This window comes from Nyctereutes procyonoides, unplaced genomic scaffold, assembly GCF_905146905.1.
Source record: "Nyctereutes procyonoides isolate TBG_1078 unplaced genomic scaffold, NYPRO_anot_genome, whole genome shotgun sequence".
NCBI lineage: Eukaryota > Metazoa > Chordata > Mammalia > Carnivora > Canidae > Nyctereutes > Nyctereutes procyonoides.
This window is the reverse complement of record NW_026575135.1, coordinates 8983344-9011287: the sequence shown is the minus strand read 5'-3', so window position 1 is coordinate 9011287 and position 27944 is coordinate 8983344. Positions and strand designations below refer to the sequence as shown.

General features: G+C 39.4%; 1 protein-coding gene across 4 annotated transcripts in view; it reads right to left on the bottom strand.

The window, feature by feature from the left end:
• The window catches only part of SVEP1 (sushi, von Willebrand factor type A, EGF and pentraxin domain containing 1), a 181240-nt gene that overhangs the window by 49741 nt on the left and 103555 nt on the right, over positions 1–27944 (bottom strand). For 2 of the 4 annotated variants that reach the window (XM_055301712.1, XM_055301715.1), the window contains 17 exons: positions 27761–27852; positions 26547–26643; positions 24376–24489; positions 23234–23347; positions 22231–22432; positions 19368–19525; positions 18338–18539; positions 16156–16331; positions 13106–13230; positions 11986–12109; positions 11060–11230; positions 9922–10095; positions 9353–9472; positions 7453–7629; positions 6593–6677; positions 5760–5951; positions 4666–4833 (listed from right to left, as the gene is read on the bottom strand). In XM_055301712.1, coding sequence (XP_055157687.1) covers positions 4666–4833; positions 5760–5951; positions 6593–6677; positions 7453–7629; positions 9353–9472; positions 9922–10095; positions 11060–11230; positions 11986–12109; positions 13106–13230; positions 16156–16331; positions 18338–18539; positions 19368–19525; positions 22231–22432; positions 23234–23347; positions 24376–24489; positions 26547–26643; positions 27761–27852 — 2491 coding nt within the window. The remainder of the gene's footprint in view (positions 1–4665; positions 4834–5759; positions 5952–6592; positions 6678–7452; positions 7630–9352; positions 9473–9921; positions 10096–11059; positions 11231–11985; positions 12110–13105; positions 13231–16155; positions 16332–18337; positions 18540–19367; positions 19526–22230; positions 22433–23233; positions 23348–24375; positions 24490–26546; positions 26644–27760; positions 27853–27944) is intronic. The other 2 variants (XM_055301714.1, XM_055301713.1) reach the window with 2 other exon arrangements.

The following is a 27944-nucleotide window of genomic DNA, read 5'->3' as shown; positions in this document are numbered from 1 at the left end:
TGTACTTTTTGCTTCTCTCCTTCCCTGGCAATTATCTTATTACTCGTGTCTCCTAAAGTATTTGCTCTTCCAACCTGAAGTTGAGATCGATTCTTTCCCCCTTATTTCAAGGGAAGGTCTGGGCAAAGCACAACAACAATATGAGAAGAAACAACATTGGGACCAAAGTAAGAATGTGTGTGTGCACATGAGAAGAAGGCTGGGGTGGCTCACAGAGTGTTCAGGGCAGTGGGAGTTGAAATGGCTGGAGAGGCAAAGAGGCCCTAATCCTCGTTTCAGGCCAACAGCATCTCAGGAAGCCAAAGGAGACGTCAGGTCCATTGCACAAATAGGCCCACTGCACAAAAGCCATGACTTGAATACAGTGATGCCATCCCAGAATAGCGGACACAGAGGATGTTGGCCTACACCAATCAGTTCCTTAGGGGGAAGAAACAGAAAAGGAGTAAAGAGAGAAAACTCCTAGTTCTGGCTACACCATAATCTGAAAACCTTCCCTATATCACACTTGATGAAACATAACAAGTTATTTTAGATGCACACATTTCTTTAGAAATAAAGAGGAAATTAACAACAGAGAAGTGAGCCTGTGATCCAATGCTGTGACTGCCATCGGATTAGACGGAGAAGGGAAGAGGAGATGACAGGAAATAAAACTCTGGAGTTGAAACAGAGTAATAGCTGAGTCTCTGGCATGAATCTGTGTCCTAGAAAAATACTATCAGTTTCAGACAAAGATTTATGCTGATTCTTACTGGAAAAAAATACATAATGGATATACTTCAGGAAGCAGAAATGTTAAACTCAAAAGGGTGGGATGAGATGCAAAAAGCAACGGTGATGAAGAGAGATTAATAAACCTGGGAATAAATCTAAGTAAACACTGGCTATATTTAAAAAATGTCTAATTTGAGAAGTTGTAAAAGAAGAGGGAAGCAAAATATAGATGGTGATAGGATGTTTATGAAGAGAGATGGGATAGAAATTTGTGCTTTCCAAGATATTTGAGTCGTTCAGGAGAGGCAAAAATATTCAGTATGACCTCGGGGTGGGATGATTTCTTAAATTTGAAACACACACAAAATAAAATATAAAGGAAACAACTGATAAATATCAAGTACTATCTCATAAAGCTTAAAATATTCATATTTCATGACTCAACACCTTCAACTCTGGGTACGTGGGCCAGAGATGGTCTTAACTTACGTGTACCAGGAGGCATGTGTGAGAGACATTTATTTCAGAACTTTTACATCAGCAAATAAGGTAGAAACAAATTAACCTTCTACCAGTAAGGAAAAGGGTAACTTACAGGTAGCTCATTCTTCCAAAGGATACCATAGAGCAGTTAAAAGGAACTCTGTTGATTTACATGCATCCATAGAGAAAAATGTAAAAAAAACCCACAAAACATGGTAAACTTCAAAAGGATAGCACAAAGCCTCCACATGTATAGCAATTAAAACAAAAAAATCAATAGAAAGTTTATGGAGACATAGATATACGGAGGGACAAAAATGCACATTTGTTACTTTGAGGAGGATGAGAAGGTGGTGAGAATGGCTTTTTGCTTTATTTGTAATACTATATTCCTTTGATAAAAAGAGAGCTAGCAGAACTATGGCAAAAATTAAACATGTGCTTTTCCCTCAAGAATGGATGCCCGGGGGGGTGCCTGGGTGGCATAGTCAGCGATGGGTTCGACTCTTGGATTTGGCTCAGGCTGTGATCTCAGGGTCCTGGGATTGAGCCCTGCCTTGGGCTCCAAGCTCAGCACGGAGTCCGTCTGAGATTCTCTCTTGCTCTCCCTCTGCCCCTCCCACTTGTGCTCTCTGTCTCTAAAATAAATAAATAAATCTTAAAAAAAGAAAAAAAAAGGATACTCAGGTAACTTTAAGTAGAGATTAATTAACTACCTTTTCTGTGTTCCTATATATTTCAAATGCTTCATTAGCTATTTGGCCAGAAAAAAAGGAGGAGTACAAGGGTTTTCTTTCTAGTCTGGCCATCCTCGTAGCATCCCAAAGTGGAGTAGGGATATTGCCAAAGGGCGTCAGTGTTCTTCCTCTCACTAAAAAGTGTTACTTCCAGAAAAAGGGAAATTTTCTCTTCATAGGTATTGATTTTTTTTTCTTTTAGAACAAAATGTAGGTGGTAGTGATTTGCAACTACAGATACTCTCTACTAATTTGATTAGTTTGATTAACTATTTAAGAACTCTTAATTCGGTTAACTATTTAAGATAGTTTCCCCTTAAATTATTAAAGTGTCATCACTGTACATAGCAATAATGATGACAGAGAAAATAAAGCCATATTTGTACCTAGAACTCCATGGATCTGTAAAGCACTTTCATAAGACCGTTCTCATTCCTTTTAACAGGCACGTGATTTAGGAGGGTAGATTTGGTTTCCATTTTTTTGATGAGATAAAAGCTCCCACAGAGTGCCTGCCTGCCGAGACCAGAAGGAATATGCAGGATAATGTGGTCTAATACCTCAGGTTGGAATACTATCTATTTTGCCAAGCTTCCATTATTATAGTAGGGAGCACATAGGATAATGCACGTGAAAGTCCTCTGAGAATGGAAAACCCTCTACAAATGTATGGACTAGTTGTAATTTTAATTAGTGCCTTTAGTGCTTCTTTTAATAAAACCCTTTTGTACAACGTAGAGACCTAACATTAGGCAGAACTGTAACTCTTCTGATATATTTTAGGTGAATGATTTGTAAAGAAAAGAAGAAAAATATTAATTTGTATCTATCGCATGATCTCTAATATTAAAAATATATCTAAAGACAAAATTCTGAGAAGAAAGATAGTCAAACCCCACTGTTTATCTTTGGATAATGTTTTAAAAGATATTTTCCATTTTCTTGTTTTATATGGTGATAATGCATTTCCTGTTTAATCAGAAAAAAAATCCCACAGGTTGTCAAGATCTGGCTGTTATCTGGAACATGTATAGTTGATAAGACTTCACCAACACTGAGATGACTAATCTCAAATACTCCTGTGCAGTTCGTTGGGAAGCAGTTTTTAAAGGAGTCAAACCGTGGGGGCCAGATAGAGATGGAGCCATCAAAAGCTAACTCCTGCAGTGACATTTTATTTACTTATTTAATCCTAGTACACTTAACACACAGTGTTGTTCTATCAGTTTCAGGTGTACAAGAGTGTGATTCAACAATTCTCCACATAGTGCTCCTCAAGATAAGCATACTTTTAATCCCCTTCCCCTATTTCACTCATCCTCCTCCAATTTAATATTAAAGATTTCTTTTTCACTTCAGAAGGTGTTAAGATTTGGGATTTCCATCAACTATTTAACCAAGTGTTTGACTCTCAGAAGCTTTCTGCAAAAAGACAAAAACAAAAACCCCTAAAAACCGAACTGTCGCCACCTGCTGGCAGTCTTGTATGACCAGGACTGTCTTCTATCCAAGTGAAAGGAACTTCAACTCTTACGATAGAGTAGAAACTACCCTCTCATTTGGGCTTCAGTCATAATAATGGCAAAGTCGGTTGAATTAATGAAGGCCTTTTTTTTTTTAACCTGGGTAGGCCAGGCTTTATACTAGGCATTTTATTTCTCACAGTATCCGTTAGTATGAACCTTTAATGAAATTGTTTTTATATAGTACACTCAAAGCACAGAGAGGCTATACAATTTTCCCAAAGCCACACAGTGAAGGACAGAGCTGAGCTGTAAATCCTGAAGGTGGCAACTCTCTGCTAGTGCTGCTTCCAACTATGTCAAAAACACCTGTGGTCAAATCTGGAGCACGAAAGCACTATTCATGGTGAAAATATTTGTTGAAGAAGCACGGGGGTGGGTGGGGGGGGTGCAGTGGGAAGCAATGAAATGCACATCAGGGGTCCTGGGATTCACTTACTCTCACTTGCTTATCACCTTCTTGAGACAAAGCAGACCACCACCCCAGGCCCCCCCTCCCCTTTCTCTGCACCTCGCAGGGCTTTTGTAAGGAGAATGAGACTCCTTTTTTTTTAATTTTATTTTTATTTTATCATAGTCACACAGAGAGAGAGGCAGAGACACAGGCAGAGGGAGAAGCAGGCTCCATGCACCGGGAGCCTGATATGGGATTTGATCCCGGGTCCCCAGGATCGCGCCCTGGGCCAAAGGCAGGCGCCAAACCGCTGCGCCACCCAGGGAGACTCCTTTTGTAAGGAGTTAGAAAGCTCCTTGTGATCTGCTTCCTTGCTTTTCACATTTTACCTCTGAATGAAATGAGATCATTCAAAATACAAAAACCTGAATTTTATTATCTTTGTTCCCCTGTGGACACGTCATCTTTAGGTTGTGACTCAAAGTCTTGCCTTCAGTTTTGCAGAAATACACAAATGCCTAATCAAGTGTCCTTTTTTGCATCTTTAAGTATAAAGATGGTTTCCACTGCATTGCCCAATGTCCCTTATTCGAGGCCTACTGTGATAAATTACTCTAATTCCAGGAAACCACTGTTGCCACAGGAGACTATATGCTCCGTCTCTGCTGTCAGGAAATAAGAGCATAAAGCTCTCTCTGGCTTTGGAGGCCAGGAAACCTGATCTAGTATTCGACGGAGCCCATCCCCATGGTTGGGGGCGCGTCCACTCCCTGGGGCTCCCAAGGCTTCTTTCTCCTGCAGGGCCACTCACCCTTCTTTGCAGGTGTAAGTGACAGTGTTCCCAAAAGTGAAGTTCCTTCCGGTGATGACAGCGTCTTTGATGGCCGGCGGCTCTCCACAGACAACAAGATGGCAGGTAGGTGGCGCTCTGTCCCAGCTGCCTGAGGCCGAGCATTCAATGACAGAAGGGCCCTGTAAGCTGGGAAGGAACGGCCATTATTCACTGCCATGGAGCTGATTCTATCGGAGCAAGGGAACCTGAGCAGGCTCCAGAGCGTTTCCGTCAATGAATGGGCTAAACCCACATCACAAGGGCTGCAAAATAAAATGTGCTCCCTGGGGGTGCAGTAGGGCTCCAGTCCTCACAGACAGAGCCCCTGGATGAGAAGGGGTTAATAGGCTGGTTGGGATCCAGTGAGAGCAGAGAGACATCCAGGAAGTCACAGTGGCTGAGGTCAAAGGGCACACTGTCCTTGTCCTGAGCCTGGGCACCTGTGCTGTGTTGCTCATGACTCTGACCTCTGTTCTTCCTTTCACTTCACAAACCTCGCATCCCAGTGGCGTGGCTTCTCCACCTTTGTCTGCCTACCTGATTCTGACTGTATCGTTTGACTTTCTCTTCACTGCATCTGTTTCACTTCAGATCCCATTGGCCAAGTTTCTGGCTACAGCCTGTCCCTACTGTCCCTTCTATTTGAACACACACACACACATACACCCATGCGTACACTGTTGATCTAATCAACCTCATGCGGTATTAAGAAACTGGGCCCTTGCCCTGATATGCTTTTTGCAACATCCCATGCAATGTTCAGTATAAGCATGGTAACTTATGTACAAAAAAAAAAAAAATCCAGATATTGTAGTAAGCCTCACAAACATGTTTTTGTTTTCGTGTTAATTGACTAAATGTTTATAGTGACTCAACTACCACTCCCAGAGTCAAAGTTAGCTGAAATATTTCCCTATATAAGCTGGTCTTCCTGAAACACACTAATTTGAGAATATCTTTTACATTTAGAAACTTGTGTCTAAAGTCAGCTAGTTACATATAAATGAAACCTATTGAGTAAGTAATGAGTAACAGGGTATTTTAGAAGCTTGGCTGGTGTCTATGGACATTACCTGTATCCACTCTCACATGAATATGATGCAGTAGAAAGGTAGGTAAGCCCACTCAAAATATATTTCCCATTATTTATGCTTTCAGGGCTAGAACACTTGACCAGTTCACATACAGGAAGAGAATGACTCCAAGAACCACTAGCAAGACAGGAAGATTCTTTAGCACCATTCAGAGTATATCCTTTATTACACCTAAAGAGGATAAAGGGAGATTACTGAATATAATTTGCTTTATTTTGCATAATTTTATTAGTGCCAAGACCTTTAAAAATGTTGAGAATTCACACTTTACAATTTATTGGAAGAGTTGTTTCTTTTTTCTACTGAAATCATGCTTTGAAATTATTGTTTTTCAAGGTTGAATACATCTTCCCCATAGGGACCTTGGTGAGTGGTAGGCAGAAAAATTAAGAATTTGGCTTGCCTCCAGTTTATGTCATGGATTAGTAGCTGCAAACAGAAAATTCTGATTTTGAGAATGTTCTGGTTTGGTGTAAGTACTTGAGATAGTGGGTCTAGAGCCAAAGCTCCAGCTTATAACCAAGATTATTCCTTAGTTTGCAGGACCTTCCTCCATTGCATCCATTCTCAAAGCTCCTCAATGATGCTGGTGACAATAATAAGGAACTTGTCAGAGGATTTAAGGATTCTAGATAGGACTATCACCATTAGGCTATTGAACTTGATTCCTTCATCCTACACATAATTTAAGTAATTCCATATTAATTAAAAGCCATCCTCTGAGAATCTTCTTCTCTCTTTCTTTAAGTTTTATATCACAGCCTGCATGTCATCAACGACTTTTACAATGTAGTTTTAACCTTCACACTTACCTATATGTTACTTTACTGCCATAGGTAAATTCTGATACATCAATGTCACCATTTTCTGGAATATCTGGGACACCACAGAAAACAGCTACAAGGTAGAGAAACAAAAGAAGTATGTATTGCTTTTTTCACAGTGTGTACAAAAAGCCTTTTTTTTTTTTTTTTTTTTTTTTTTACCATAGTTGACTTTCTATTTAAAAAAATCACAGGGTGCAATTTCCAGCATATTTTATAAAAGTACTGCCTGTATTAAACCCTTATGTCACTATTAATTCCATTGAAGAGCTGCCTTTTTTTTTTTTAAGGTGCTAATTCCAATTGATGGATACATGGCCTTAAAATAGAAAGTTTCCATTATTTATCCAAATGTCAAAATTAAGATTACCGAGAAGTTTATTGCCTTATGGCAATAACTTATTTTACAAAAATAATATTCTTTATTAAAAACTATGAGGTCATCCTGTTTAAAACTTTCAGGGTAATTCACAGAAAATGGACGTATTTATTCAAATTATACACTGAAGCGCTGGGCTATTGGCTATAGACATTTATAAGTAAAGCAGCTCTGTAAAGAAATAAGACACACAAATGGATCTGCCTTGATATAATATACATAATTGAAATTAATGAAACCTGGAAGACCAATATTGTTATACTATGTTCTGTTAGGATCTTAAAGAAGAAATCACACATTTAGTAGTCCAAGGGCACCTCTGGGTTACCTTGATTGCCTTTAAAAATGAGCCTAAGAGTTGGGTTTTTAATACAAAGAATATTGATACAACCTAATACGTGACATGTCTATACCTTAAATGCTTAGTATTGCCAGACACCCATGAACATGGGGAACTTATGAAACATACCTTCACAATATGGTAACAGATCACTCCATTCTCCAGACTCTAAACATGTGATTTTGGTGGCTCCCACCAGCTGGTATCCTTCCTTGCATGAGAATGTGACTCTGGCGCCCAGTGTATTAATCTCACCAGAAGAGTAGCCATTTTCTAGATTTCCTGGAGCCTTACATTTTATAGGTTCTTGAAAGAGAGGACAAAGTTTTTGTGGGACAATAAGTGGGTGTTCATACAACCATGCAAGGTCTCATAGCAAAAGAATTTCACTACAGTTAAAGTACCAGTTGAATCTTGTGGGGAAAAAAATAAAAAAAGCTTTTGAAGGGAGATACAGGAGGGTTTGGGATACACTGGACATTAGAGCAGAACATACATTTAACAGGCATTCAAACTACAATATTTTGAAACACAATGACTAACAAAAATATACAAAATTTATGTGGCCGAAAGGGAGGTGTTTATTGGGTGGTGCCAGGGCATTTATTAAAAGAACTTCAGCTTCTCCTATCTCCCCCCACCTTCACACCTACTTTTTAAAAGCAACTGGCTTTCTGTCAAATTGATGTAAAGGCTGTATCCTAAGGAGATGGAAAAAAATTCTCAGCCTGCGTTTCTAATCAGACTATGGATCAGAAATCCCTACTATGTGCAAATTTGGGGGTTGGTCACCACTTCTACGAAGGGAAGTAAGTTAAAGGGATATTTAGGACTAGAGTTGGATATGAGTAATTATAAAACTTGAATTATCAAAAAGGGAAGACATATTGATTCAATCTTTCTGAAAGTAATTCTGGCCATATGAGTCAAGGACTTTATTTGTATTTATTTATTTATTTTTAAAATTATTTATTTATTTTTTTGAGTGGGGAGGAGCAGGGGGAGAGGATCTTTTTTTTTTTTTTTAATTCAATTAGCCAACATATAGTACATCATTAGTCTCAGGGGAGAGAGAATCTTAGGCAGGCTCCACACCCAGCACGGAGCCTGATGCAGGGGTCAATCTCACGACCCTGAGATCATGACCTGAGCCAAAATCAAGAGTCAGATGCTTAATATACTGAGCCACCCAGGCACCCCATCAGTCAAGGCCTTCAAGTATTTTTTTTAAAGATTTATTTATTTATTTTAGAGAGAGAGAGAAAGCGCACACATTGGGGGAGGTGCAGAAGGAGGGAGAGAGAGAGAGACAATCTCCAGCAGGCTCCGTGCTGAGCATGGGTTCTGATCCGGGGCTCAATCCCACAACCCTAAGATCATGACTTGAGCTGAAATCAAGAGTTGGCTGGTTAACCAACTGCGCCACCCAGGGGCCTCCTCCGCCAAGAACTTTAAATGAATCCTCTCAAAAAGTGAATGCCATTATAAGACTTGATTTTGAGAATTCGTCTTTACTTTCTATTTTATGGGAGTTGCTTTCTCACAATAAATGCAGAATGACATCAGTGAGTTGAGAGATGGCCTGTTTGATCAAAGTTATCACAAAATATAGAGACGTGATATGGCAAGATGTCCATTTCTTTTCAACAATAGAATTCTGTGTGGCTGAGGCAGAAGAAACACACTGATGGTGAAGTATCTTTTTTTACTCTGACTGAGGCCATAGAGGCCAGTGATTGTATTTCTAAATCCCCTCTATGATTCTTGTACTATATGGACACTGCTTCAACTTTCTGGTGATATGGTTGGTTCTCAGTTTTATTTTTTAGAGATTGGGAAGTTGGGAAGGGCACAATGCTAATTTAAAGCTCCTTTAGTTATTACTCATGTGTCTTTTTAAAGATGGTTTATCTTCTCTACCTGCCCTTTGCACTTGAAAATGATGTCTTTTTAAATAACATACATTTGAAATAAATATATACTTAAATAAAAAATTAATAAACTTCCCAATGATACATGTACTAGTTACCTGCACAGTTTTTACCATCTCCTGTGTAGGGTGGGATACATGAGCAAATGTAGGATCCATTTGTGTTCAGGCAGGAAGCATACTCACTACAATCTGACCCAACTGCGCATTCATCAACGTCTAAAATGAAGATAGCTTACAGGTAGTGAAGTTGATTGATTTTTCTTATGTATCAAATACTTGTTTTTACTCTTAAGTCATTACATATTGCTTAACGTATAACACCAGAGATATTTTCATATAGCAAAAATAAACTATACTCTAGCAAATATAGTAGTCATGATCACATTGCAGATACACAATAAAAGCTGTTATTCTCCCACTTTATAGGTGGGGAAGTAGAAGAACAGAGATAGATTAAAAATAATCTTGGTATCGAGCCTGGTAACAATTCTAAATATTCTTGGCACATCTAGAGACAGCTGCTTTGTCACAGTGGCTTGCCCAGAGCTTACTGGGATGAGATGAAGTTAACAAAAGAATGTCACAAGAGAGCCTCAGGAATTTGGGATGATTGTCTCCCAGGGAGCTAGAATAAACCCAGACAGTACTGCCAAGATTTATCTCACCAAGGCATGATGGTGAAATGCCATTCCAGCTCCCGTTGTCTGTACAGAACATCCTTGAGTCACCCAACAAGTAGTAGCCATTGTTGCACTGGTAGGTCACTGTGCTGCCAGCATGGAAGTCCTCAGCGGAGTAAAAGCCATTCTCCAAAGGGGGTGGCACCCCGCAGCTAATGCCTGTAACGTGCAGGGAGAGCACAACCATACATTAGGAGCGAAATGCTCCAAGGACATTTGGTTCATGTTAAGCTAGTAGTTGAGTTAAACGGGACGTTTTCATTGGACACGAACACAGATTGAGAGCCCTGGAGGGGTGGAAGCAGGCCGTGGCCGTACCTGTGCCCTTGGCAGCTAGCAGGCTGCCTGGCTCAGAGTGGGCACGCGATTCATGAATTAAAAACTGAAATATTTATGAAGGTCCTGCTAGACACTGTCATAGGCGCTGAAGTTACAGTAATGAACCCCAGAGGTACACGCCTGCCTTGCGGAGCCTACTGTCCAGTGGGAGCAGAGAAACAAGCCACAGGTGACCACATATGTCAGTGAGCATAAACACTACGGAGAAACGTTGCTATCGCCCGACCTAAACAAGCAGTCTCCTTCCACCCAGCCCCTCGCTTGGGATTTCCCTCCTTTGCTTTATTTTTCTCCATAGCCTTTACTTCTGGCCCTTGTTCTTATTTATGATAAGTCATATTTACTCATTATTTTCTGTCCCTCCTGTTCCTGCGGAAACTCCACCAAAGAGACTTTCTTCCAACCGCTGCATCACTAGAACATAGGTCGCTGTCTAGCGATGTAGCAGGTGGTTTAAAATCGTTGGATAAATAAATGAATGGATGCACTCAACTCAAGAGCTCTTCTCCTGTGTCCCACCCGGCCTGTAACCCATCTCTCTTTGGGCTCCGGGCCCCAGTTCAGTCTTCCCTTCCCGTGGCAGTTCCCTGTTGCATGTGGGGTGCAGCCACAGGGCTGGTCTCCTCATCACCCATGTCCTGCATAGAGAGGGAACTGCTCAATGAGTATTTGCCGTGTTTACTACTGCGGTGTATCTAGCTTTTATCTAGCATTCCTGAAAAATGTTCCTGTGGTGCAACAACTGTCAGGAGCTACTGAAATGCCTTCCACAAAGGCAGCTCACGTTCGCAGTGGGGGAGTGGTTGTGTCCACTGTCCTTGATTCAGACAGTACTGCACAGGGTTCCCAACCATCTGGAAGCCTGGGTCACAGAACAGACTGATTTTGGAGCCTGGCTTTGAGTCTACTGACGTGGTTCGCAGGTGAGGTATCAATCCTTCTAAGGGTGGGCAATCTGCAGGCAAAGAACACAGGCACAGAGCTTGTCAGTGTGGCAGCATCACCAGGTCAAGTCTCAAATCACATGTGGCACCAGCATGTGAGCGCCACTCTACTGCTACTAAGACAAGGCGGCACGTGACCAGATCACTGGCGAGCAAAATTGTGAGAAAAAACTATTTGAGTTAACCACTTTTCCTCCTCCTTCCTCAGAAGTCAGCTGAATATTTTCTAAGAAAAAAAAGTGGTATTTTAGGAATATTGATGAAAGATACTTAGAAGTTATCAAAACCCATGAATTCTAGGACGTCTTTAGAAACTTCTTCAAATACATTGGATTTTATGATCATTCAGAGTTTGATTATTTAGTGCGTGGACTCTACCATCCATAGCTTTTCTCTCTATGCTACCTGCCTCTAGATGGCCACTGGGAATTACAGGGTTGCAGGTACCCCATCTCACGCAGGTTAGGGCTTTTGTGGCATTTGAAAAATTAACCGTATCCCTCTTCTCATCCTATTTTCCTAATCTGATTTCATCATTGTCCAAGTTTCTTCCACAATCAATTTTGTACTCTCTATTGCAGCGTGCATTTGAGTATTAAAAAATAAATCCTTTGGGTGAAGGTAAAGAAAATGTGAATTAGTGGTTAAGCAGCAGGCTGACAGGCACACACTACTTGACCCACAGGGAATTCTGAACTGTCTCTTTTTTCACTAGAAAATCTTGGGAGTAGTCAAGAGATGCCAGTTTACAGAAGAAAATTCTAACCAGAACAGAATATGCTCTTGTAATTTATCTTCACTTTTCCCATAATTCCAGACAGGAAATCAGGCCAGGCTAACACATTTCCTTTTTTGAGTTCCTCTGGGCATGAGGTAGCCAGTGATTTCACCTGAAAGTGTAAACACATGTCTTTAGATACACCTTACTTGTTTCCATATGACAGAGTTATTATAGCTTAACGTAGTCCTATTGAAAACATTCACAGATCTGGGGGTGGGGGTGGGTGGGGGTGAAGGGAAGGCGGCTTTTGAACAGTATGGTTTCAGGAGTAACAGATAAGTCTCTTCCCTCCCCCTCTCTCCTCCACTTCCATCATCCCCTCTCCCAAATAGGTCAGTTGCCAGATACTCTGAAATTCTCCACATAGAATTTCTAAAGTTCTGCAGTTTAATGAGGTATTGTAGATGTTCCCTACTCCTCATTCTCCTGTCTTCTGCCTCTGATGTAGAGGTGGGTAAACTGAAGCCTAGACAAGTTCTGTTCCTATAATAATAAGGGCAGACATTGAGGAAGCCCTTGCTGGGTGGCAAACGAGACCACTGCTGTACGTGCCATGTTGTGTGCGATCCTGCTGAAACTTCACTACTCACTATGCTATCTGTTCATCTTTCACAGATAAGGAAACCGAAGCATAGAGGGATGGAGTAAATATGTTCAAAGTCATCACTACAAGGCTGTTGTACAACTGGGATTTGAACTCAGGCTGTTGCACTCCAGCCTGGCTTTAACTGCTGGCCTCTCTGTCACTCTCTAAGCATGATCTTGCACCAGCCCTCAATTTCTGCATCTCTAGTCCAAGGGATTTGAACCAGTATCTCTCTGATTCTCTCCAGCTTGGAGATCAGTTATTTACAATTATCCTAAAATAATCATATCCAATAAAATTTAAAAACAGCACCAAGAAACAGAAGAGGGAATTCATTGAAAGCAACCTTAGGTAACCTCTGCCCAGCTTAGTCTACGACCATAGCATCAAATGATATCGGTGGTCAAGTCTGAAAACCCAGAGGTTACAGTAAGATACGGCAACGTTAGTCTGTTCACATTTTTACTAGGTTTGTACCTTTGTATCTCATTACTGTCATACACTGAAAATGGAATTGACCTGCTGTGGAGACAGGACATAGTCCCAGAGGTTCAGCTGGCTTATGGAGCCCACAAAAGACTCAGCTGGGTTGAATCCTTCTCCTTTCTGGTCTTGCTCTTGCCCAAGAACTAATGCACCACCACCTAAAGAGAGGAGACAAAGGAGGAGGAAAACTGACTTCATTGTCTGTTATTCCTAAAATGCTAACTGAACGAAAGCATTGGCAATATAAACGTACCAGGGAAAATTGTTGAAAAAACCAAATTACCTTACCAAAAAAAAAAATTGCATGTTTCACCTATAAGGACAAATTCAATATTGTATATAGAGCCACTTAAAAATAATCAGAGAGGGTTTATTTAGAATATTACATCAGACTTACAAACACTTCATGATAAAAACCACACATAAACATATGTGCCGGTAATATTTTATGTCAACAAAACAGGGAAGTTCTAATTTGCCTCCTTTCTTCCAGGAAGTTACCCTCCATGACAACTACTACCAGTAGCTGCTCTGCCTTTTCTTCTTCTGAACCCTACAATGATTACACTTCTATCGCCAATTCCAAGGTACTCTCAATTTGCCAGTGGCCACCTAATTGCCAAATTCAATGGAAACTCTTTTATATCCACCTCTGGTGATTTCTTTTTATCATTGGTTCGTACTGGCCATTTCATTCTATTAAACTGTCTGGATGGTCTGTGTTTGCCCCTCCAGAGACACCTGCTACCCTTCTCAACTCTGCTTTGTACCCTCAAAGGTTGACACCGCCTGGTTGCCCAGTTCCTCTGGCTTCTGTTCATACCTGACCAATGGAAGGACCAACCCAAGACTAGAAAGTGGGATGAAAGAGAAGTTTAATTTCCTGGATACCTTCTCCCCCAGGCAACAGATTGGCGGTGGCTGCTTTCCTCTATAGAACATCATGGCTTCTGCTGGGTGAATACTCTCCAGAACTGCAAGTTTGCCTAAACTCTGGCCACATCTTTGAAAATCGTCCCTTCCTTAAACTCTCTTCAGTTATCCAACTTGGGTATGCCACCTGTTTCCTGCCAGGGGCCTGGCTGATTCCACTTATTTTTCATAAAGGCATCGTTTCCTGGTTCTCCTTGAACCTTTGTGCTAATTCTGTCCCTCTTCTCTGCTTGCCTCTTAAGATGCTGATGCACCCAGGCTTCCACCTCTGGCCTCCTCTCTTCTTCCTTCAATAATCTCCCCATCTGATATCATTCACCTGCCAATTGATACACGTAGAACCCCCTTTTGGGATTTCCCAAACTATGTTCTTTGCTTATTAATCATTAAAAATTAATATGCGCACGGAAGAAAATTTGAAAAAATAAAGCAGGAGGAATTCCTCTTATCCAGAAAAAAAAGTCATTAAACAGTTTTGTGTGTTTCCTTCCACATTTTATTTTTATCATTTTTTTTTGTGTATGTGTATGTGTGTGTGACAGAGAGATTTTAAAACACACAACTCAGGATCATACTATGAATGATGTTTGAATCTGGCTTTTTGTCTTAGGTAGTTCTCATTTCATGAGTTTTAATAGCTATTTTATATATGAATGCACAACAATCCAATTAATTAATTAACTAACTAACTAAGCAACCATTTCTTATTGGATACTGGAGTTGTTTCCAAGTTTGGTACTGAAGTATCACTGAGATCAATGTATTGATACATGAGTATTTATTCAGATCATTGATTATTTCCTTTAATCTGATTCCTGGTAGTTGAATTGTTGGTTATGTGCCAAGGGTTTCCCTAAGGTTCTTGATGAAAGTTCCTAAACTGCTTCCCAGAAAGGTTGTACCAGTTTTCATACCAGCACTCTATAAAAGTGTCTGCCACGCTGAATCCTTGCCAATCACATCTTATCACTAAGAACGACTTTGTCAATTTGATATAAAGCGATATCAACCTATGTTTCTAGTTGCATGTATTCCTTTGATTAGAATTCAAACCCAATATTTGTAAAATCAAATGTAAATTCTTCCTTCACCTCTAACCCCTGTTCTGATAATTATCCTTTTTCCTATAATTCTTCTCTCAGCTTTTAGACTCTTTAATAGCCCTAATCACCCAAACTAAAGCTAGCTATCCACTAAGCTCTGTCAGTTGGGAGCTCTGCAATACTTATGGACTCCAATTCACTCTGACTGCTGTGGTGAGACAACACACCTTGTTGGCTACTATTACAATCTCTGTGTTTTAGTTTCCTATCTTCAGGAAGATAGGAAACCTACCTTCACTCTTTTATCAGGGTGTAATTTTTTTTAAATATAGAAATGTTCTTTTTCTTATCATAAAGGAAATACATGTTCATTATAAGATACAGGAACAGAATAAAGAAGAAAATAAAAGCCACCTGCAACCCCACTATCCAGGGAAGAGAGAACTGAAAACAAGAATACTTAGACACAAAAAGGAACCACCTTTCCACCTGATAATGCCACTTCTTTTTGAAACATTTTGAATGTTTCCTTATTTACTACAGGGCATCTCCAACTTTTCCTCTTCATGTGATATCTGTCATAGAAGGATCTAGATAGATGCCATGTATGATACTAAGAACACCGTATCACCTAATGCTTTTGTATTCCTTCAAAAGAAAACTCCTTGGATACATTTTTTAAAAAGTATTCTTAGAAGAAAGTTGGAGTTCTATTTGAAAAGGGCATAAAGACAGACGTTTTAGCAGTGCTGCAGCTTATACACTGGATATACTTGTGTACTATGTATAAGATCACAAAACAAAACATACCAGCAATTCATCTCCTCCTTGTAAGACAGTTTAGTAACCTTCCATTGATAGCTCAGTCTGCGTCTTCCTAGTCTTACTAAAAGTCCCCAAATGCATTTCTTACACAGAGAGTCATACAGCTCACCTAGGAAAAGCTTGTAATAATTCAGTCTGGATAATCAGGGAGTAGAAAATGGGAGAGATAACTGTTGACCTTTGTGTAGAACCAAGGACAACAAAGCTAGCAAACTTGATATTTATCTAAGCACCACCACATCTGGTAACTAACAGAATTATATTCCTTTAGCTAAGACCTACCAGGTATGGCTGAACCAATGGAGAGGCCCAGGCCACCATCAGATAATTTCCCATCGATATAGACTTTCCAGGCTCCATCAGTACTTGTCCAAGTGATTGCAATGTGATGCCAATGGCCATCATTCACGGAGGGACAATCTGTTATCTTTTCCTTGCCATTCACATAAAGAACCCAGCTGTGAAAAGATTCCAGACAATAGAGTCATCAGTCATATGTCGTAATCTCATCTGTGGGGCCACATTACTATTTTTCTTCTTTTTCTTTTTTTGTATGTAAAGCACTTCAAGTGAAACCGTTACATCTTTTTCTCCATTTGGTCATATTTCATACGGCAGGGTTGATTTATAAATTATACTTCATTGTAGCTAACTGAAAATTACTTTATGTTTCTTGGGCAGCCCGGGTGGCTCAGCAGTTTAGCACCACCTTCAGCCTAGGGCGTGATCCTGGAGACCCGGGATCGAGTCCCACATTGGGCTCCCTGCATGGAGCCTACTTCTCCCTCTGCCTGTGTCTCTGCTGCTCTCTCTCTATGTCTCTCATGAATAAATAAAATCTTTAAAAAAAAGAAAGTTACTTTATGTTTCTTAAACACGAAGGGGTAGGAAAAAGTCTTAAGATAATGAGAAAAGTTGATCCAAGTTGAGATAATTTACCAACTGTCTATTCCGGAGAAAGTGAATCAAGAATGGAAGGAATGAGAGCTGTACAAACATCAGACTGGTTTCCTTCCTTCAGAATGGATGTTTTCCTAAGACCAGGAACAAACTTTAGATGTCTCACAGAATCCAGAAAGCTCTGTCTGGATTGCCAAAACAGTCACATAGCAGACGAACTATGTCGATCCAAAGGCAAGCATAAATAGAACAAAGATGACCAACAGCAAAAGATTCTAACAATCATGTCACATTGGGGAATGTCAAAGATACTAAGCAGTTTAAAATGAAATATCTTCAATAGCAATTGGAGAAAAAGAAAAAATAGGGAAAATTGATAAGGAAAAAAAAGAATTCATTGCATACCTCTCTCCACATCTTCTCAGTTCCTATTCAAAGATATTTATGGAAAAAATGGTATTTTTATCACACCAATCATTTCCCTCTTTGTGTTTTCCCATCCTCCTCCCCTATTCAAGTGGGTAACAGGTTCTCTCTTTGTATACATTCTGCCTCAGGGGAGCTTTGTGCAAATTTCTTGGATTTTATTTTTAAAAGTTCAGGTCAGTTCAGAAGAATAGGGTTTGGGGATGGGGAGGGTTCCATCGGAATAGTGAGTCCCATGGACTGAAGAAAGGAAAGAGAGCTCAGTGGGGCCTGCATCCTGCTCAGCAGCAACAGGACAGAAACTTGGGTGGATCTGAGATGAAAAGGCCACCACAGAATCTGTCTATTTTGAAGATTGGGATTCCATGTGGCAAAGAGCTGTGATTCTGGAGGGCCCACAGAGGCTGAAGCAGTTCACACAGCCCAGTGATAAGCAGTATGGACAGAGGACAGTGATGGAAGTCCTGGCCAAGTCTGTGGCTCTTTAGCAAGACCCTGTGCATCTTGCACAGTCTATGAGAATCTATGATAGGAAAAGCATTCAGTAGAGAAAGAAGGAGGGAAACAATTGAGGTTTGCCTTTCTGACTGCCCAGAGAGAGACGGGCCCTGCTGTTGAATTAATAACTGACCCAAAGAGAAATAAATATCATCTGTACACCTGAGATTGTAGATGGAGTCATATTTCATATATGTGTCTTCCATGGGTCAGTGTGTCACTGAAATCCTTAAATCCCTGCAGGCTCTGACATATAAAAGAAAGAGCATCAGTCTTAAGAGCCAGAGTCTGAGACTTAGCTCTACCACTCCCAGAGTGTGAGATTTGGGGCAAATCATTCAGTCTCTCTGAAACTTTGTTTTGCTACCTATAAAGCTAGTTCTTCAGGTCATTGTGAAGATCAAATGAGGTAACACTTAGCAAAGAGCAAAACATAATTCATGCATAAGGTGCTATCGCTGAAACTTTGCTTTCTTACAGAACTTGTCCAGATGCTTTGTTTGGTCACTGGTCACTCATCACTCTGTTGTCCTGCTGGAGCACCTGACCCTCTTGTTCCTCTATCCCCCACCCCCATGTCATTTCTAACTTGGTGCCAGGATAAGATCCAGAGTATGTCTTTCCTGACATTTCTGCTTACCCATTGTAATCAGTCAGGAGGAAGGTATTATCACTGCCATTCTCAAGTGCATAGGAGATTGGTGTTCCATAATTATTGATGTCAGAGGATTTCATCCAGAATGTGCAAGTTATAGCCCAGAGAGATGGAAGCACACCGTCTAGCATGACATAACCATAGGTACCCGAAACTTCAAAATCCAGGTTAAAATCTGAAGACTGGTCTGTAACAAATAAGAAAAGTGTGTAGACTATAGCACTTATGAGGCATTTCTTCAGTTGTCCAAGGTAAGCAGTAGATATGCAGTACTACTGTCAAAGAAGCCCATTTCAGTCAATATGATGATCTGAGATACAGTTTCAACATTAAATATCTATATATTATTTACAAAATACAGCTCACATCCTTCTAAATAAAATAATCAGTGATATCTAAGATAGCGAAAGAATTCAGTAGGGCAAGGAAGCAGAGAAATAGGAAAAATCTGGGAGGAGAGGTGGAATCAGGAAGTTAATAAAGATAGAAGACTCTAGGGCACGTCCATATGCTGATGGGATGACTTCACAGAGTGGGGTAATTGAGGCTGCAGGAGAAAAGGGGGTTAACTGCAAGAGCCACATTCCACTTCTACTCAGGGCCCTCATTCTTCCCTATTTCATGAGCAATTCAGCTCTGCCCCAGTCATGCATACCCCATCAAGAAAATGAAAGTCCTACAGCTAAAAGTCACCAGCACCCTGAGAAAGCAGCTTAGCACTGGTTCTCAAACATGTCTTTGAACTCTGAGCTCCTAAATCAAGTGTCCTTTCTAGACATGTAGAAGATGAAGAGTTTTACGTAATTCAATTTTCTCCTCTGAGCTTCATTTCCCTCACCTTTGCCATTAGGGTTAATAGGACCTAGTTTGCTGGATCGCTGTCAAGATTAAATAAGTATAAAATGCTTAGCATCATTTTTAGTATGTAGACAGGGCTTGAAACAGGCAAAAACTAACATTGCTATAATCTCATTATTTTTAGTATTGTTATTAATAATACTGAGCTCCTATATACCTGTTTCACACCTGCTGCCTGAAAATCCTGGCTGGCATTTACAACTGTATGAGTTTAATTCATCCACACAGGTGGCCTGATTTCTACATGGGTTAGACTGACATTCATTGATGTTTACTTCACAATGTGGCCCTGTGAAGCCTGCTGCACATTGGCACCTGCAAAGAAACAAAATATTATTAACACATAGAAGTGCATTTGAGGAAGTCTCCCATTTATGATGACAATGTCTCAAAGGACTTTGAAAACTGAAAGCTCACAGAGGCAGAGAACAGACTGGTGCTCGTTGGGGTCAGAGTGGGGTGGGAGAAATGGGTGAACTGGGGTTTTGTTTTGTTTTTAGTTTAGATGAATTGAGTAAACTGCTCTGAAATGATGAAACTTTTTCCACATCAAAACAGTGCTTTAAATATCAGTTACCTTTTTTTTTAAAGTTCATTTAATTAAACCTATTTAAGATAATATATATCTGAAGTGTTGTCGCAGCAAAAATAGTGGTTCTGGTCCGGGTGAATTATTATTTACACACTGGGAGTTTCTTTCCCTGTAGAAGTGCTAGGAAAAAATATAAAAAATTCACATGCTGTTCCAAAGGCCTTATATATATTAATCCAGTCTTTATAATGAGGTAACATTGTCCTCATTCCCATTTTGCAGATGAGTAAACTATGGCTCAGGTTAATCTGCCCAAGTCTCTTGGTCACTAAGCGGTGGAGTAGAATTTTAAACCCAACCAAAGTGCCTTGTTCTTAAACAGTATGCCATACAGTCTCTGTGGTATGCAACAAACCGTTTAAACCTATCAGAATGGAAAATGTATCAAATGTTGAGATCAAATGTTGACAAAGGTGTCATGAACTGGGAAATCTCACATAGTGAAGAGAATTACAATTTGGCAATGTCATATGAGATTGAGGGTTTGCATTCCCAGAGCCTGTATATCCATCTCTACTTATGTGCTCTCAGAAGTTACTCCCCAGGCACAAAAGGACACAGGTAATGAACATTCATAACAGCATTATTCTAAGTGTTTATGAAGAGGAGAGTGGGAAAATAAACTATGGTATGATCATGGACTACTGATCAGCAGTTAAAATAAATGAACTAGAGCCAAATGTATCAACCATGACAACACGTGATGTTGAGTGAAAACAAAACCCAAATTGCAAAAGGATGTATATAGTATGATACCAATTATGTAACATGTAAAAGTGTGCTATGCACTGTTTATGTAGTAATATATGAAGTCTGAATGAGAAAGATGTACACCAACTTCAGAAAAGTGGTTACTACTGAGGAAGAAGAGGAAAGTGTATGTGTGTTTGTGTGTGTGCGTGTGCATGTGTGGTGTATTGGATGAACTCTAAAAGTATCTTTAGAAGGTGTTTTTTTAAAACAAAAGATGTGAATCAAATATGGCAAAATGCTAAGATTTGGTAATTACTGTGATAAGTGCGTGACCTTTACTGTTCTTGGTAATTTTCTGTATGTCTGAAATATATTTTTAATTAAAAAGGACCTGTGCAATACATGCTAATTAACATTGTCATTAGCATGTTTACGTTGGAATTGGGGTGGAATCTTCACTGAGTTCTCTGCATCTGATGATAAATCTATTTTGGCTAGAATTTCACTCATCTTTATCTGCCCATGTTGGACGTCATTCTAGCAATCCAATATCCTTGTCTACGAAGTAAGTTCACTTTGGTGACAACTCACAGTCCCTTTGAGTTAGGAGAGTTTACCTTCCCTTTTCCTCTTTAGGATTTAGGCAAATTTGGTATTCATCAATTGTTTTTGACTCTCGGGGGTGAGGGTGGAATTTAGAACTTTTATTTCTCTGGAAATTTCTCATTGCCTATGGTTAGGCACTATAGGCCAGAAGAAGCAAAAGCCTCTGAAAAGATGAAACAGTTATACTGCTGAGACTTCATTTCCATATCAAGAGTAAAAGTCTCATTGGCAGAATGGGTTGCCTATTTCTTCTGGATTATGCCCTGGCTATCTGTTGGGGGAACAGTATTGAAGGAGGCTGAACCACACGAGGACTAGGAAATGGTGCAACAGGGGTGCTTTTTTTTCCCTTTTAAGTTTCATAAGCTTCCAGAGCCAGTGGCATGTTGAGGATAATAAAGTTTCCTAAGATTCTGCAAGCAAGAACAGTCTGTATTTTGTACTGCAGAAGCCACAGACCCTGCAAGGGGAACGGATGTAACGGAGTTAACTTGACAGTGATGGAGAGTACTGATTTTTAAACTGTATTCTACTGGCACCCCAAGAGCTGCCTCAGGAAGACAAAGCATGTCTCCTCTACAAATCCTGCTGTTTTCAACCACAAAAGGTTAGTTTTTATTATTTCACTTGTTTACATTCGTATTAGATTTCTTATGAACCAAGGGTTACTAAACCAAAAAAAAAAAAAAAAAGCGTTTGAAAACCACAGATAGAGAATGTCAATTGGGACTGTAACAGAATGATGGCACAATTCCTTTTGACTTCAGCTAGTGCAAAAACTCCAGCTCAAATTTAAAAATGAGTTTTGTCTAGTGCTTCGGTGTTACTGTGTTTTCTTTCATCTTTTATGACTTCCCAATGACAGAACAGTGGTTTCGCAATCTGGTCATGCATCAGAACCATTAGGGAACTTAAAACACATAGGTGACCTATTTTAAAATTACAGACTGTACCCCAGACTTGGAGAATCAGAACCCCAGGTGGTGGGGAGCATCTACGGCAGCCTATCCTTGGACTAGAATTAGGGACTGGCTGATTTGGGACTTAGAGTAATACTCCATAAAGGCTGCAGGATACTGAGTGGTTGAGAAAATAAAACTAGTGCGAAGAACCAGACCTAGGGCTTTACCTGAAGCTATTGGCACCATCTTTACAGGTAGCTCCATTTTTGCATGGTTGACTGAGACACTCATCCAGGTTTTTTTCACACCGGGTACCCAAAAATCCAGTAGGGCATTTGCACAAGAATCCTCCAACCTGATCTTCACAGACTGCATTATTTAAGCATGGGCTTGACTGGCATTCATTGACTTCTGTTTCACAGTGCAGGCCTGGGGATGGAGGAGGGTGAGAAAGAGCCCAAATGTTAACCCCCCTTGGGAAACTAGGATCCAGGTGTTGACCTCTTGGAGGATGTTGGTCCTCAAGGATTGGAATGGAAGCTGCAGAACTACTGGTCTCTCACACTGGTTTGAGATCCACTCTTGAGTGAGATTTGGCTTTTGTAAGTCATTTTAGGATTGTGTTTTTGATAATCTTCTCTTTTGATCTTGGGTCTCTCTGAAAATAGCATTTGCAATGGACATCTAACTCAGATGATGCTAAAAAATGAAACTAACAAATTTAGTTCAAAATTTTCCTCTGTTTCTTTGACCTTGTCTTTTTCCTTCACTGGTCATTTTTTGGGAACTTTCTCTTTATATATATTTCTTCTAATATATATTTATATCATATTGTTTAGCATCTATTTGCAATATTATCCTAAATGATTTATTTCCAGTGCCTTCTTGAATGTTAATCTCAGCACATAAACTCTTGTCTTCTCTATGTCTCCTTCTCTTTCTGTGTCTCCCTTCTCTCTCTCCTCTCTCTCTCTCTCTCCCTCTCTCTCTCTCTCACACACACACACTCTTTTTTCTAACCTGTTTGAGAGTAACTGCACCCCTGATGCCCTTTGACCCCAAAATCCTTTAGTGTGCATTTCCTCAAAAATAAGGACTTTCTCTGGATAATCACAGCACAGTTACAAAATCAGAAAATGAACAGTAACATAATATGACGCTTAAAAATGTAGTAATTTTTGGTGCCTTGCAGAACATTAAGACAATGTAAGAAGAATGGAAACATCTTACCCGTGTATCCTTTCACACAGGTGCAGTGATAGCCAGCCAAGCCATCAGTGCAGGTTCCCTTATTTAAACAAGGACTAGAGTTACACTCATTTATATTTTCTTCACATAGTTGGCCTTCAAAAAAATCACAGAATATGTTAGCTGGAGAAAACCTGAAAGGAATTTAAGACTAATAGTTTTCAAGCAACCTGTTCAGGTGTAAGAACAGGATAATCATAAATCATGGTCAATATGTTTGTGAAAAGTTTGCTCTTTGCCAAATACATTGAAATAAGACGTTTTCTTCCATTCTATTTATTGCAAAAATTTTCTAGCAAGAAATCTGACATTTTCAACATACAATGAAAAATGATAACCATGGATATCTAGCTTTTCTTTTAGTTAGTATAAGTGTTGTCTATCTTAAAAATTTTATAGTATTTGCTAGTCGTTTACCTCTTTGCTGAATTTATTCCTTGAGTTCTTAAACATGACTTGTTTATCAACTAGTTGCAGGTTTGTAGCCTTATAAAACATATTCCCAATAACCCCACGCCCAGCCCCTGGCAACTATCATTCTACTCTCCATTTGTATGACTTTGCCTTTCTTAGATTCCACATATAAGTGAGATCATACAGTATGTCTTTCTCTGTCTGACTTATCTCACTTAGCATATGCCTCCAATTTTTATCCATGTTGTTGCAAATGGCAGGATTTCCTTCTTTTTATGGCTGAGTAATATTCTATTATGTATAGCTCAATCATATTCTCTTTATCTTGAGAATACACTTAAGCTTGCTTCCATATCTTGGCTACGGTGAACAATGCTACAATGAAAAAACCTTCCACATAATGATTTCATTTCCTGGGGATAGATACCCAGTCGTGGAATTGCTGGCTCATGCAGTAGTTCTATTTTTAATTTTTTGAGGAGCTTCCATACTGTTTTCCATAGTGGTTGTAACAACTCACATTCCCACCAACAGTACACAACAAGGGTTCCCATTTCTCCATGTCCTCACCAAGATTGGTATCTCTTGTCTTTTGATAACAGCCATTTGAACAGGTGTGACATGATATCTCATTGTGGTTTTGATTTCCAGCAATGAAATTTTAAGGATTCCAAGGTTTATATTGTAAAAACAAGAAACTTTCCTCTTACCTGTGTAACCAGATGGGCATTCACAAATGAATTCCCCAACTAGGTCTTTACAAATTCCATTGTTGAAGCATGGCAGTGAGCTGCATTCATCAATGTCTATTTCACACTTTAAGCCTAAAATGCAAACCAAATACTGAAGGACAATCAAAGAGTGGGATCAATAAAAACAGAACCATGATCATTTAAAGGTATGATCTCAATAATTGAATTTATAGGGAGTGGTGGGGGTGAAGGAAAGGGAAATATTCCTTGAGTGCTACTGTCTAGTTAAGCATTTAATAAAAGTATTGCCTCTTTCTAGAGATTCAAGATATCTTGGGGTACCTAGGTGGTGCAGTAAGTTAGGCATCTGACACTTGGTTTCACCTTGACTCTTGGTTTGGGTTTAGGTAATGATCTCATGGTCACGAGATTGAGCCCTGTGTCAGGTTCCGTGTTCAGTGTGGAGTCTGCTTGGGTTTCTCTCTCCCTCTCCCTCTGACCCTCCTCTCTGCTCTCTCTCTCAAATAAATAAATAATTTTTAAAAAAGATATCCTTATAAGGAGGGGCTTCTGGGTGGCTCAGTAGGTTGGGTGTCTGACTCTTGGTTTCAGCTCAAGTCATGCTCTCAAGGTCCTGGGATCTTGGGGCTTCATACTCAGCCCAGGGCCTGCTTTTCCCTCTCCCTCCCTCTCAGCCCTTCCCCCCTTACTTTCTCTCTCTCTCAAATAAATTAATAAATGAAATATTTTTTAAAGGATATCCTTATAAGAATACATAAAAGATAGCAGAAAATCCCAAGTTAGAAGTTGGTGGTAGGTAGTGCTGGGGGAAGACTTGGGAGCATAAAATTAATTTAACTCCAAAGTGCAAAGTGTAGAGTCATATATACTTGCTACCAAGGCTGAGGAGTAGGGGTAGGGCTAAGTCCTGCCAGATATCAGCTCATATGCCAGGTGTCCTAGAGTGCAGACATATTTTCTGAGAGGGTGCACACAAGCTATCTGTGGGTTAGCTCTGCCAGAAACCCATGTTCTTCCTCTACACCAGGGGGTCTCCAAGTGTGGCCCCTGGACCAACAGCATCAGCAATTACCTGGGAATGTAATAGAAATGCAAATTATGAAAACTTCTTTAGAGCTACTGAATGAGAAATTCTGGGTTCAGGTCTAGCACTCTGTGTTTTAAGAAGCCCTCCCAACAATTCTGATGCACATCAAAATTTGAGAACCACTGTCCAAATTATGCCCTTTCTCAATCACCACTTGCTTAAAAAATTCTGGGACAAGAGCCATTATTTCTTATGGAATGTTAGGACAAAATCTTTTATAAAAATCGAGACACACATACACATATAAATGGAATGAAATAAGTGGAATGCCAATATTCTTGATAGCCCTGGGCTACATTCTGTTTTCCAATTTTCCTTTTGCTCATTTTGTGGTAAATTCTTTTATTTTAATTTTGTGGTGAATTCTTTTATTTTAATAACATCTTTCTCATTGAAATGACATTTCACATTGGCTGTACAAAAGTCAGAAAAAATGCAAAAACTGCATTTCTAGGAGAAAATAGTGAATTAGTTGAAATAAATTGCAGTTTTCAGATATAGTTCATTTCCCCCTCAATAATTATATTTCTGAACTGAACTGGAATGTGAATTACACTACAAGAAGATATAATTGTTATATAATTGCTACATAATCAAGTTCAAAGCCATATTCTTTTTCCAAGAACAGCTTCCAGAAAGATAGAAACAAAGCAACAAATCATAGCCATTCATAAGAACTTCCATTAATGTGAAGCCAATGAGAGAAACTGGAGTTTGTTTAAAAATATTTGTGCTGGACAATCTGTTCTATGTTGGGTATCATATTATACATTTGTTTTAGTATGGAACCTTGGTCATGGCTCTGAAACTGTATTCCTCTTTAAATTGTGAGTTATGATGTGACTTTTCATAGAAAGATGATTCTTTGTTCTTCCTTCAAAATGTGCAAGGAGAACTGCCATTTGTAAGATATGTATATTTTTTTTCACCTTGGTTTATCTTGTTCAACTAAATTTTTTTGCACTGATATGGCCCAATGTATTTATCTTATAGGGTTAATTTTTAGGGTTCCATAGTTTGATATGCAAGTTACAATATTTCATCTGAAAAACATACTAAAATTTGCATTTCTCTATGTTACCTGTATATCCAGATGGACAGAGACAAACATAACCACGCCCAAGCTGTTGGCAGGTTCCACTATTGTGGCAGGGATTTAAGAAACATTCATGGAAAACCTACCAATGGCAAAAAAAGAAATCTATCAGAGACAAAACACTCCAATCATTTCGAAGTAATTCTGACTAGGAGTTTGAAGGTTTGCAGGATTAGACAGGTGGTCCCTGTATCCAGGTGAGTTCACTCAAGCTAGCTGGCCCACTGCCTGCATCATGTAGGTGCCTGCCATATATGAACACATATGACATATTATTCTTGAGTGATGATTTTAAGTATTTCTAAAGGCTGGCTGCATGTTAGAAACCATTTGGGATGCTTTAAAAGTATAAAGGATAGGGCCCCAACCCAGATGAGCTAAATCAGAATCTCTGGGAGTGTGATCTGTGCATTATTATATTTTAAAGTTGGCCAGTGGATTCTAATATGTCTCCAGGGTTGATAGTCACTACTCTAGCAATTCTTAGAAATGTCTGTGTCTGCTAGGCTCAGTTTCAAATATGACTTTCAAAGCCCTTACAAGTTGTATGTTTGGACGAGACTGTAGGAAGTTGAAATAAAAAATACAACCTTATTATCCTTCTTAAAAATACTTAAAGCTAAAGAATTTATCATGACATTGAGCAAAGTCTATTCAGAGTAATGGCTGAATCTACCAAAATAATTGGTAATCTTCACTAGTCTTTTTTTTTTTAAGGAAAACAGTTTAGTTATGTTCATGAATTATGTTTCTTAATTTTTAAAAACCCATACATTATTCTAATAAATGATCTTTTAACTTTTTTTGACAAAAATTTAAATGGACATTATTGAGTAACTCTTCCTGCCAATCAGAAAAGGCCTTTGGCTAAACCAGAGGCCTCTTACTCAGATGATAGGTTAAGCTTGACGTGTTAATTACTAATGAATTTAAAGGCTCCCCACATTTACACATTCTCTGTGCCAGACATTGCTGGGAAAAATTCCCAATTTTTGATAGTTAGAACTTTTCTAACGCTGCATTTTTGGAAAGTTCTTATTGGAAGTCACAAGTAAATACTATTGTTCATTGATAATGATCCTGAGACTTGATTACTTAAGGTTCCAACTTTGGTAGTATTCCTCTGTGTAATGTGTAATGATAAAGTGTTTTCCAAACATTCCACTGGAGATGATTCTGTAAGTATAAAAGGGACTTGCCTGACTGCTGGTTTCATACTTCTTTTTGATATGTCCCGGAGAAGCACGGGGCACTACACTTTCCTCTGCTGCTGAGAATGTTGAACTGAAACCTAATAAGATTAATAAGAAAATATTAGAAAACCCTCTTAGTGTGTGGTAGATATTGCCCATACAGAGACTCTGCCTAAATACTATGATCAAT